At 39.7% G+C, this 13,405-nt stretch overlaps 1 protein-coding gene across 5 annotated transcripts in view; it reads left to right on the top strand.

Annotated features, from left to right (window-relative positions):
• The window catches only part of LOC134353594 (liprin-alpha-1-like), a 155,849-nt gene that overhangs the window by 111,809 nt on the left and 30,635 nt on the right, over positions 1–13,405 (top strand). For 4 of the 5 annotated variants that reach the window (XM_063061692.1, XM_063061694.1, XM_063061693.1 and 1 more), the window contains exons 16-17: positions 4,599–4,738; positions 9,203–9,375. In XM_063061692.1, the coding sequence (XP_062917762.1) occupies positions 4,599–4,738; positions 9,203–9,375 (313 nt within the window). Of the gene's footprint in view, positions 1–2,395; positions 2,432–4,598; positions 4,739–9,202; positions 9,376–13,405 lie in introns of all 5 variants that reach the window. The other variant, XM_063061695.1, reaches the window with a different exon arrangement.

Here is a 13,405-nt window from a genome sequence, read left to right as displayed (position 1 = left end):
AATTGGGACTGGGGTACTTATTAATTTTAGTGTAATATAAATTCAGTCAACATTTACTTATTTTTAAATGTTGAACATTTCCATGTTTGCTCTGTCTTAAGGAAAGCATTCCTAAAAAACTCAAGTAAAAAGCTTACTGATATATTTTAAATACAGCATATTTACTTTTTCTTTAGTGTTTAATGGTAATTGGCAACAGATGTAGTGCAAATAATATTTTAGTACTTGAAAGCTTTGTAGAAGCTTCCAGTAATTTAAAATGAGATATAGGTCATGAGCATGTAGTACAACATTTTCCAACTCATTTAAATTGGGAGTGGAATTCCTGTGTTAGTGCATTACCTCAACTTCCCCAAGATTTAATCTTAGAAAGCAGTAGGGAAATTTGTGAAAGTGACAATAGTGTTTAACACCAAACATTGTGTATCCTGTCTCTAAACCATCAACTTATGGCTCCAGTTAAACCAGTTAATTTGCTCATGTTGAATATAAACATTATTCTTCTGCTGCAGAGACTAAATGTTAAGAGATTCCTGTAATGAGTGCCACACCCAACAGCAAAATTCCATTTTTGCTGATGTAGCATAGCACATTCCTCTTGGGGACAATTTTATTACAAAGGAATAATTATATATTTGATTCACGTCAATTTTTTTGGTCATTCTGGTTCTGTCAATTGTTTTCACGCGGTGAATATTGGACTTAGGATTGAGTAGGGTAGGTCAAAATTAAAAAGAATTGTGTAGATCTTTGACAGTCTAAGGAATTAAAAGTGCCTTGCTGGAAGTGTTTTTGGCCTATGTTGTATGTGGGATTTCACCCAGCACACTTGCATTTGTTTTTCTTTTAACATTTACTTTGGGTGAAATTTGAGTCTTATGTCTCATGATTCAAAAATTTTACTGAGACAAAATTACCACATGAACTGCCTTGGTAATGCTGCCTAATAACTATGAGCTGTCTTTGATTTCAAGTGATCCTGGCTATTTTGAGGTGCTAGGATAAAATATTTATTAACCCCCTATTGTAGTTTAGTACAAGTTGCACATCTGACTTATGATGAAATATGATTTTTTTTTTTGTTTTGAGTAGTGCCATTGTGTTTTACCTTTTCTTCATTCCTTCCTCTCCTCCGTGACAATTTTTCAGTCACTCTCCCAACATTCTTTCCTAACCCATTGCCCTATTTCATAACACATGTAATTCTACAAATCATGTTGCTCTGATAGCGCAAGCATTATAAATTGGTGCTGAGATTTGTAAACACAGAAGGATTATTTTGGCTCATTCCATTGACAAGTGTTTTTGATTGACATTATATGTTAGACTGCAAATTTAGCATTACTTAGAAACAGACTTTGTATCTCCACAATGAATCCCAGGTTGCAGCTGCTCAAAATGTGAAACTAATAATATATTAGAGATGCCGAAACCAATTAATGCTTGAGGTTGATGACTTTTTCCAGTGGAAATTTAATGAATAAGATCATAGAATCAATAAAATTCACATTGTCAGGGAAGAACCTTACATGTTTTTGTTATACAAGATTCTGTAGATGTTGGAAATCCTGAGCAATACACCCAAAATGCTGGTCAGGCAGCACCTATGGAGAGGAATAAACTGGCCAAGACCCTTCATTAGGGCATTTTTGTTGTTCTGATGAAAAGTCATTGACCTGAAGCAAGAATTCTTTTGCTCTTTCCATAGGCGCTGCCTGACTCCCTGAGTACCTTCAGACTTTGTATTTCTGCATACTTGCCTTAAAATCGGCACGTTATTTGGTTATATTTAAGAAAATGTCCCTTTTTAGAAGTTGGAGGAATGTGCACACCTCTAATATAGTAATCAACAACAGCAGCAGCAATGTATTAACTCTTCACTTAATCAAGTGAACAATTAATGGCTCACTGTGGAAACTCCAGGCCTGACTGATTATTGGTCCGTTTTTATTGCCAAAAAATCAATTGTCCATTTATTAAGATGTTACTAATTAAGCCAGCTAATGTGTATTAATTGAGAATGTAAAATAAGAAATTTGCCTCTTTTTGTTCTTGGGACACTTTGATTTTCATTTACTGAAACAAGACTGAATGGTCACTAGAAACAGTTTTGCATAAGTATAACTCATTAAGATGACATGACTCAGAAACTGTACAATTGCTGTTCATAATTTTGATAAATATTTGCTTATTTCAGGGCATTCAATAGACATTTTTCACATTTGACTGGCAAACATAAACATTTTGAAATTAATAAAATTCACATTGTTCAAGTAGTCTTCATAGCTCTTGTTTTTGTTATGTGTGCGATTTCTAATGCAGTCAGATCTTGTCTAATCTTTTAAATCATTTTGTTATCCTAAATGACTCTCTCTTTTCCTTGCACGTCTGTCAGCCTAGTGATTTAAGGAAGCATCGTAGGAAGGTAATTGTATGAAATTGAACTTTGATTACCTGGCAACAGATTGTTGATCAGACACATTTATAATAATCTGCATCTCAATCAGTGCAACAGGAGCATCTTTCTCATGTGGCTTCTTTTTCCTCTCTCATTAAGCAGTTTTGAAAGGGTTTTGATAGGATTGATTTTACTTTCATCCTCTATTTTTGGTCCTAGCTCTGAATATTTGTGTAAATATTGTCCAGGTAAAGGAGCGAATGTTTTGTAAAGGCAAATCAAACTATTATTACAATTTTGCTATTCTTAAAGAGTAACACTTTGACAGAAAATGGTAAAATGCTGTGGCTCATACAAAAACCCTAAATTAAGCATGAGTGGTGGGCTTGTCTGGGCTTGGCATGGTAAACAGAAAGAGGTAGTGGTGCATATGTATTTAGATGAAAATAATACAGTAGGTGGTCTGTTCAGGGTTTGTAGGTGACGTAAAAATTTCTGGAGTTCTTGATAGTTTTGAAGTTTATCCCAACGTCCCCTGCCATTAACCAAGGAGCAAGTGAATCCCAGGTTGAAAACCCAGATCTAAGGGCACAAAGGCATAAATCAACTGGAAAATTAAACCGAGTCATGGCAAATAAAATTTATTCAAGATGAATGTGACATAATGAACTTGGAGAAGTCAAATTTTTAGAGGAGGCGAGGACTTTAGGAACCTTCATGTTCAGAGATATCTTGGGGTTCTATGATAGTTCTATGAAAATGGAAACACAGTAGATAGAACAATTGCAAACGAGAAAATTTGCAGATGCTGGAAATCCAAACAACACACAAAAAGCTGGAGGAACTCAGCAGGCCAGGCAGTACCTATGGAAAAGAGTATAGTCGATGCTTCAGACTTCATCAGGACTAGAGGAAGAAATGAAAAGTCAAAGTAAAAAGGTGGGGGGAGAGGGAGGAAGAAATGCAAAGTGGGAGGTGATGGGTGAAACTGGGAGAGGGGGATATGTGGAGTAAAGAGGTGGGAAATCAATTGGTGAAAGAGATAAAGGGCTGGAAAATCTGATAGGAGAGGACAGAGAAAGGGAAGAGGGAGGAGCATGATATGGAGGTGATGGGCAGGTAAGGAGATGAGGTGAGAGGGAGAAATGGGAATGGGGAATGTTGAAGGGGAGTTCAAGAAATCAACGTTCATACCATCAGGTTGGAGGCTACCCAGATGGAATGTAAGGTGCACCTTCGAACTGAGTGTGCCCTCATCGCAGCAGTAGAGGAGGCCATGGACTAACAGCCTGGAATGGGAGGTAGAATTAAAATGGATGGTCACTGGTAGCTCCAATTTTTTCTGGTCGAAGGAGCTTAGGTGCTCGACAAAGTGTTCTCTATCTACTTCCGGTCTCACTGATATACAGGAGGCCACACTGGGAGTATCTGAGAGGTCATCTGTGTTTTTCTCCATACGTTAGGGTTTCCAGGTTTATGTACCTCTATGGCTGCTCTACTAAATAATTTTAAGGACTGGTGATGTCTGCAAGTACTTGCAACTGACATAACTTTATTCTTGAAAGTCAAAATCTGTATTCACACTTCATATATTGTCTGCTTTGGTCATTCATTTTAAATATTTAAAGTGAAGGTAGATATATTTTTGAAAGATTGAAGGCATGGGAGATCTGGAGGATTTGAGATCTGTGGTAGATCAGCCATAATCGTATTTAATGAGGGGCAGGCTGGGGGTGGCTTGCTCCTTTTTTCTTGTGGAAACCCCTCCCCCTACCACAATCATGCAAGGAAAGATTGTGCTTAATCTTTCTTTCCCAAGGCATCTTGTTTCACTGGACTGCTTTGATTTTCTTTTTATGTTACTCGTATGTAACTTTTGCTGCCCTTTTTTATTATAACCTTTCAAGATCATTTACTGCATCACAACAGATTTGAGATGTGAGCTGTTGCATTGTCTTGTCTTTTCTAAGTGTTTATCTTCACAAATGAGGAACTCACAGTTAAGTGTCTCAGCTTCCTGTGCCATGGTAATTCTGTCCAAGTATCCCTGCTTGCTGCATTGTGCTTGTGGTTTCATTGTGATGCTCATTTTAGTTGATGTGATGGCGTCAACATTTTTTTATAATCGGTGGTATTTTTAAGGCTGTTACCCTTTTTTTTATTTTAATCATTTACTCATTTAAAATAACTTTAATCTCAGATGGCAAAAGAGGATGGTCGAGATGATAAAACAACAATAAGGTGTGAAACATCACCACCTTCCACTCCAAGGTCCATCAGATTAGATCGGATTAGCCAAGGTGCCACTGCCAGCCAGGAGGATATACGGGATATAAGAAGGTAATACTTTTTAAAAAATGTAATGATGTCTAGAAACTGAGATGCACTTTCAGAATTATATCACACAATTTCTTACCGCCTTCACTATACTATGCGACAACACAGAATCTTTGTGTGCAGTGCTCCTGAAAGTTCAGTTAACTTAGAAATAATGACTGTCAACATCAGCTGGTATTATTGTTCCCAAGGGAAACTTCGTTTTTATAACTTATGGACCCAGGTCCTTCATTACCTTGTAGGCTTATTTCCTGCAGTGTGTAATGGGCCATGTCATTTTTTTGAATAGAGTAGCAATACTTGTTTGAGATCTACCATCAAGGTATTCTTAGCCTATATCACTGCCTCTTCAGAAAACATAACCTATGCACAGTGATGGATTCAGGAAATTGCAGCCAAGGGGTATAAACAACACTTGTGGGCTTATGGGCTTTATAAAATCTCTCAAGAAATTCCCTGTCAGCCTGGTAAATGAAGGCAGGTCTTGTGGGAGCCAACTTGGATAATGTTGCATAGTGAAAAGATCCTAAAGGCATGAATTGAAGGTCACAAAAAGCAGCCAATGTAGTATCATCATCAGAATGGCTTACCAAAAGGGAAATTTTGGAAGCTTTCTGCCGTTTTGAGAAAGTGATTCTTATCTTTTGAAGATGGCAGTCAAATATGGACCACAGTGTTAGATGTAGCTGCATGATGGGAAATGTAATGCTTGGCTGTGAGGAACTTTATCAAAGGTGTATAAAATTACGAGAGGCATAGATAAAGTTGAGAGCCCACACCTTTTTTCCCCAGCATGGCAATGGCCAATACCAGCGGATGTCCATTTTAAGGTGAGCAGAGGAATATTTAGAGGGCATATCAGAGGTACAACAGAGATATTCAAAAGACTCTTTAAATAGCTGATGGCTGAAAGATCAATAGATCGAATGAGCTGTGTAGGTGGGAAGGGTTAGACTGATCATGTATTAGTCTTATTTCAGTTGGCATGATATCAAGGGCCCAAGGGCCTGTACTGTGCTGCACTGTTCTGTATTCTATGTTAAATGAAGAAGAATGCTGTCCACTTGTTCATTGACCTCTTTTAAGCCTCATCCTTCAGCATCGTGATCAGTCACAGGAAAATCCCTTGCCTTCAGTGTTGCAAGCTCCTTCAAGCTCAGATTCACCAACACCAGCTCCTGAATTTCAGTGACAATTCTGCCTCTAAACTCTCCATTGACATCTTGACAGGCCAATTTAGAAGTAGGAGTATATCACACTTGTTTAAAGCTTGTTCCATTATTCAATAAATTTATGCTGATCTAATTGCATTTTGGTTCTGTATTTCCATCTGCTTGCAGTAATACTTTACCCCCTTGCTTATCATGAATGTACCTCAAAGAAAATTCTGCTTTCACTGCACTTTGAGGAAGCAAGCTTGAAGGAGACTGAGTCCTCTGAGCAATAGTTTTATTTAATTTCCTCTGATGTATTTTTAAGTATTTAGTGTTTTTATCTAGGTCTTTGAACTCAAGTGCAACTAAAGTTTGACATTGAAACTATTGGGAAATGTCATTCAGAATTGATTTTTCACTTAAGATGTTTTCCTAGAATGCAACCTGTTCATAATTCAAGGCATGTCTGTACTTGCATTTGTATTTTTTTTGCTTAGTCAATAAACTGACCTGTAGGAATGTGGTGCAATATAAACATCAAGTGATATTGAAAGCAACACACATAAAAGTTGCTGGTGAATGCAGCAGGTCAGGCAGCATCTCTAGGAAGAGGCACAGTCGACTTTTCGGGCGGAGACCGTTCGTCAGGACTAACTGAAAGAAGAGCTAGTAAGAGATTTGAAAGGGGGAGAGGGAGATCCGAAATGATAGGAGAGCACAGGAGGGGGAGGGATGGAGCCAAGAGCTGGACAGTTGATTGGCAAAGGGATATGAGAGGATCATGGGACAGGAGGCCTAGGGAGAAAGAAAAGGGGGAGGGGGGGAAACCCGGAGGTTGGGCAAGGGGTATAGTGAGAGGGACAGAGGGAGAAAAAGAAGAGAGAGAAAAAGAATGTGTGTATATAAATGACAGATGGGTTACGAGGGGGAGGTGGGGCATTAGCGGAAGTTTGAGAAGTCAGTGTTCATGCCATCAGGTTGGAGGCTACCCAGACGGAATATAAGGTGTTGTTCCTCCAACCTGACTGTGGCTTCATCTTTACAGTAGAGGAGGCTGTGGATAGACATATCGGAATGGGACGTGGAATTAAAATGTGTGGCCACTGGGAGATCCAGCTTTCTCTGGCGGACAGAGAATTGAGATACTGAATTGGTGACATTTTAACAAGAACAATGCAATAATGTACTTCTGATGTTTGATTAGCTAGTCGACATCTTATTAGAAACTTGTTTCACCGTAATTTTGATAGAAAGGCATGGAACCCATTTAACTGAAGTTCTGTCATAGTTGATTACATAAAATGTCACAGATGGAGTAATACTTAATTGTCAAGAAAATTCATTGGAACAGAAGATAATGAGTAATCAAAAATAACTTTAGCAATTTTACCCAAAAAGAAGCAATAAAACTGGCAGTTCATACTTAGGAATAAACTTTTTAGTATAGGAACAATACTTTGGGGAAATTGGAAACATTTTTAAAAGCTCACTAATTGAAAATAAAGTACGGAGAATGTCACTTTCATTATTTCAAGCCATTTACATGTTCTTGCATAAACCTTGCTGAAAGATTTTTAAAGAGCAAGTTTGCTGTTATAGAATTTTCATGCTTCAATCCCTATTGAAGGCTTAACTTATTTGGACAGAGTCAACATTAAAAAAATCAGAATCAGACCTAATATCACCAGCATAAGTCGTGAAATTTGTTACCTTTGCGGCAGCGGTACAATGCAATACATAATAAAGGGGAAAACACTTGAATTACAGTAAGTATATATATTATAATTTAAATAAGCAGTGCAAAATTAAAAGATAGTGAGGAAGTGTTCATGGGTTCAATGTCCATTCAGAAATTGGATGGCAGAGGGGAAGAAGCTGTTCCTGAATTGTTGAATGTGTGCCTTCACACTTCTGTAACTCCTTGATGGTAGCAATGAGAACAAAGCATGACCTGGGTGATGGGGGTCCTTAATGATGAACGCTGTCTTTTTGAGCCATCGCTCCTTGAAGATATCCTGGATACTACGGAGGCTAGTGCTTATGATAGAGCTCACTGAGCTTGCAGCTTACTTTGACCCTGTGCAGAGCTCAACCCCCCCCCCCATACCAGATAGCCAGTTACTGATTTTACTAATGGTTAATCTGTACCTAAAGTTTCTTCATGAAATTTAATGTCATAGCGCCCACTTGGCCTGTGATGACAATCAAATGCCCAAATGCAGTGATCCTGCACTTATCCCATTTTATTCTCCCCACATGCACTTCAGCTCCCTCCAGATTCTAATACTCACTCACTCATTAGAGGCACTTTACAGAGGCCACTCAACTGGAGGAAGAAACTGGAGCACTTAAGTTGTCTAGGCATAAAAGGCTACAGGCTAACACTGTAAGATGGAATTAGTATTGATGGATATAAACTGGATGGCATGCATGTTGTTGGTTGAATAGCTTCTCTATGCTGTATGACTCTACATTCAGTGGCCACTTTGGTAGGTACAGAAGATACCAAAAAATGTAGCGCTTTCTGTATGTTCATGGTCTTCTGCTGTAGCCCATCCACTTCAAGGTTTGATGAGTAGTGCATTCAGAGATGCTGTTCTGCACACCACTGGTTACTTGAGCTGCTTTTACTTTCCTGTCAGCTTGAACTGGTCTGGCCCTTATCCCCTGACTCGCTCATTAAAAAGATGTTTTTACCCACAGACTGTCGCTCATTGGATGTTTTATTGCACCATTCTCTGTAAACTTCAGACAATGTTGAGCATGAAACTCCCAGTTGATCAGCAATTTATGAAATACTCAAACTACCTTCTCTGGCACCATCAATCATTCCACGGCCAAAGTTACTTAGATCACATTTCTTGCCCATTTTGATGTTTGGTCTGAACAGCAACTGAACCTCTTGAACATGTCTGCATGCTCTAATGCATTGAGGTGCTGCCTTATGATTGGCTGTTTAGATATTTGCATTAACAAGCAGGTGTACTTAATAAAGTGGCCACTAAGTGTATGGCTCTATGACACCAGGATACCCAGAGGAAACCCACGTGGTTACAGATAGAAAGTGGCGTTACCATAGGTGAGGACTGAACCCCGGTTGCTGGGGGCAGTGTGGCAGCAGCTCTACTGACTGTAGCCCTGTTATCTTTGCAAATTGAAAATAAATTAGTGTGCCGTTTTTGGATCTGGCTTGAAGCTTGTGTTTTTGCATTGATGTATCTTAAACTGAACTGTTTTTACAAACTTTCTACTATTTGTGGCGACAGTGCAATTAATACTATTTTCTTCTGTTCTTTAAATGTAACTCGAATAGTTCAACTGGATCTCAGGATGGTCAAACAAGCAACCCCAGTAGCAGCAACAGCAGCCAAGATTCTCTTCACAAAGCTCCCAAAAAGAAAAGTATAAAATCTTCCATTGGGCGACTCTTTGGTAAGAAAGAAAAGGGTCGGCTTGGACAGCCCGGCAAAGATCCCACAGGGCAAGGTTGGTTTGGAAGTCAAAAAGAAAACTTTGGAATGAATAACTTTTTTCTCAACAAGTTTTTAACTTCAAATATAATTTGTCCTGTCAGACTTTTATCCTTACTTTCATTTAAAATTTGCCTTCTTGTTTCTCTCGATCAAATGACTGTCCATCAATCTTGGCCCTCTTTATTTGCTACCTTCTGAAGCTCAGGCTGCAGCTCCACTCTGGTGTTTTTGAGTTATGTGGATTGGATTGAATTTTGAATTATACTTTGGTTTAGTGCTTGTCTGCATGTTGTAGGCTTGGCCTGAAATCTCTTTGTAAAATACCACATTAATTTGGACAGGTTGGTTAATAACTAATACACCCTCTGTGGTATTTGGCCTTCAAGTTTTAACAATGTGGAGTGCTTCTGACAATTACGATGGTTTTCAGAGTGTTAAGTTGTATACCTCTATCTTTGGTTTATGCCTGGCTAGTAATTTTGTCCTGATGAACTTGTACGCACTATTGACTATGATATCTGAAATAGTTACTTACAAGTCTAATCTTTTTTGTTTTAAAAAGAAAAGCAACCAGTGCAGTCTGTTTTCAGAGCTAGAATTTTCTTTCCGGCTAATATCCTAAATCTCCTCTGCACTTTCCTCATTGTAATCATTGTTTGATGACCAGGTTCTTAAGCTACAGCCCAGTCAGTATTGTACACAGTTCTCTGCTCTTATAATCTATGTTTTGGGTAAATTAAAGGATACCAATGCCTAATTTCCACGTGCCACTCTTCTGCCCAATGGACCAATCTGTCTACTCCTTGGAGCATGAGACATGACCAATTATTATACCAAAGCAATCTTCTTTATTATGCCTGTTCATTGAAACTAAAATTTAAATATGTAACATAAGTAAGCAATGGATATAAATCCCAGTGGATCTTCATTTAAAATAACTTCCCAATTGTAAAAATGCTCATCAAACATTATCTTTCTCTTCCTTCCAAAAATCAGTTTTGTGGGATTTCCAGGAGACTTCCGGCCTCCCCAGTGGCCACATCTGCACCAGATGCATCAAGGTGCAGCTCTCTGGAAACCATGTTAGGGAACTGGAGCTGCAGCTCGATGACTTTCAACTTGTAAGGGAAAGTGAGGAAGTGATAGACAGGAGTTACAGCAAGGTCGTCGCCCGAAGGCTACAGGAGATAGATGACCCCCAGAAGAGGGAAGGAAGAATATCAGATAGTGGAGAGCACCCTTTTGGCCATCCCTCTCAACAATAAGTACTCCATTTTGAGTACTGTTGGGGGGTGAGGCGGGGGTGGAAGTGACCTATCTGGGACAAGTACAGCGGCTGTGCTTCTGGCACTGATTCTGGCCCTGTAGCTCAGAAGGGTAGGGAGCTGAAGAGGATGGCAGCACATTTGGGGACTCAATAGTCAGGAGGACAGAGGGCGATTCTGTGGATGTGAAAATTAAATACAGATGGTAGTTTGCCTTCCAGGTGCCAGGGTCCGCGATGTTTCTGAAAGTGTCCAGAATATCCTGAAAAGGGAGGGTGAGCAACCAGAGGTCATGGTATATATTGGTAGAGAAAGGAAGGAGGGCCAGAAAAAAAAAAGAGTACAGGGAGTTAAGAAAGAAGTTGAGAAGTAGGACTTCAAGGGTGGTAATCTCAGAATTGCTGCCTATTCCACGTGACAGTAAAGATAGGAATAGAATGAGGTGGCAGATAAATGTGTGACTGAAGAATTGGAGCAGGGGGCAGGGATTCAGATTTTGGGATAATTGGGACCTTTTCTGGGGCAGCTGGGACCTGTACAAAAGGAATGGGTTACGCTTGAATCCGAGGAGGAGAAATATTCTTGCGGGTAAGTTTACCAGAGCCATTGGGGGTGGTTTAAACTAATATGGTGGGGGATGGGAACCAGTATGATAGAGCTGAGGATGAGCCAGCAGGTTTACAAGTAGATGATGGGTGTAACATGAATGTAAGGAAGGATAAGCCAGTGATTGGGTACAAATGCAGACAGAGCACAGAGTTAAATTGTACCACAGAGGCAACATTCAAAAGTGAGAAGAATGCAGTCCTGAAGGTGCTATATTTAAATGCACATAGCATTCAGAATAAGGTGGGTGAACTTGTGCAATTAGAGATGGGTTGGTATGACATTGTGGGTGTCACTGAGTCGTGGCTGAAAGAAGGCCATAGTTGGAAGCTTAACATCAAAGGATATACTTTGTATCGAAAGGACAGGTAGGAAGGCATAGTTGGTAATGTGGTTCTGTTGATAAGAGATGGAATTGCATTTTTTAGAAAGAGTTGATGTAGGGTCAGAGAACGTTGAATCTTTGTGGGTGAAGTTAAGAAAGTGCAAAGGTGAAAAAAGCTATTATGGGAATTGTATATTGGCCTCCAAGTAGTAACCAAGATGTGGGGTTGAGGTTGCAAAGGGAGCTGGAAAAGGCATGTAATAAGGGTAATGACATAATTGCAATGGGGGACTTCAATATGCAGGGGACTTGGGAAAATCAGGTTGGCGTCGGATTGCAAGAGAGGGAATTTGTTGAATGCCTGTGAGATGACTTTTTAGAGCAGCTTGTGCTTGAGTCTACTCGGGAAAAGACTGTTTTAGATCGGGTGTTGTATAATAATCCATATCTTATTTGGGAGCTTAATGTAATGGAACCTTTAGGAGACAGTGATCATTAAATGATTGAATTCGTACTGCAATTTGAGAGGAAGAAGCCTAAGTTGCATGTATCAGTATTGCAATGGAATAAATGGAATTTCAGAGGCACGAGGGAGGAGGTTTCCCAGGTGGATTGGAGGATACTAGCAGGGATGACAAAAGAGCAGAGATGGCTGAAGTTCCTGGGAATAGTTCACAGGTGCAGGATGGATGTGTCCCAGGGAAGAAGTTCTCAAATGGCAGAGGTAGGCAACCGTGGCTGACCAGGGAAATTAAAGACTGCATAAAAGCCATGGAAAGGACATGCAAGTTAGCAAAAGTGAGTGGGGAGTTGGATGATTGGGAAGCTTTTAAAATCCAACAAAAGACAACTGACAAAAGCTATAAGAAGGGAAAAGATGAACTGAGGGCAGACTTGCAGATAATATAAAGCAGGATACCAGAAGTATTTTCAGCTATATAAAGAGTAATAGGGAGATGAGAGTTGATACTGGACCACTGGAAAATGATGCTGGTGAAGTAGTAATGGGAGACAAAGAAATGGCAGATGAACTTAATGGGTACTTTGCATCTGTCTTCACTGTGGAGGACACTAGCAGTGTGCCAGAGGTCCATGAGTGTCAGGGAGCAGGGATGAGTGCATTTGCTATTACAAGGTAAAAAAGTACTAGGCAAACTCAAAGGTCTTAAGGTGGATAAGTCACCTATACAGCTGGACTACATCCCAGAGACAGAGAGGCTGATGAAGGGATATTGGATGCATTGGTCATAATTTTTTAAGAATCACTTGATTCTGGCATCGTCCCAGAGGACAGGAAGATTGCAAATGTCACTCCACTCTTTAAGAGGGGAGGAAGGCAAAAGAAAGGAAATTATAGGCCATTTAGCCTAACCTCAATGGTTGGGAAAGTGTTGGAGTCTGTGATCAAGGATGAGGTTTTGGGGTACTTGGAGACTAATGATAAAATAAGTCTAAGTCAGAGTCAGCATGGTTTCTGTAAAGGGAAGTCTTGCCTGACAAATCTGTTGGAGTTGTTCGAGGAAGTAACAAGTAGATTGGATAAAGGGGAGGCAGTTGATGTCATTTACTTGGATATTTCAGAAAGTGTCTGATAGGCTGCTTACCAAAATAAAATCCTATGCCATTACAGGAAAGCTACTGGCATGGACAGAGGGGTGGCTGACAGGCAAGAGGCAGCAAGTGGGAGTAAAAGGGGCCTTTTCTGATTGGCTGCCAGTGACTAGTGGTGTTCCTCAGGGGTCAATATTGGGAGTGCTGCTTTTCAAGTTGTTTGTCAATTATTTGGATAATGAAATTTCTGGCTTTGTGGCAAAGTTTTCAGGTGATATGAAGATAGCTGGAGGGGT

Source organism: Mobula hypostoma, chromosome 11, assembly GCF_963921235.1.
Source record: "Mobula hypostoma chromosome 11, sMobHyp1.1, whole genome shotgun sequence".
NCBI lineage: Eukaryota > Metazoa > Chordata > Chondrichthyes > Myliobatiformes > Myliobatidae > Mobula > Mobula hypostoma.
This window is presented reverse-complemented; position numbering and strand designations above follow the sequence as displayed.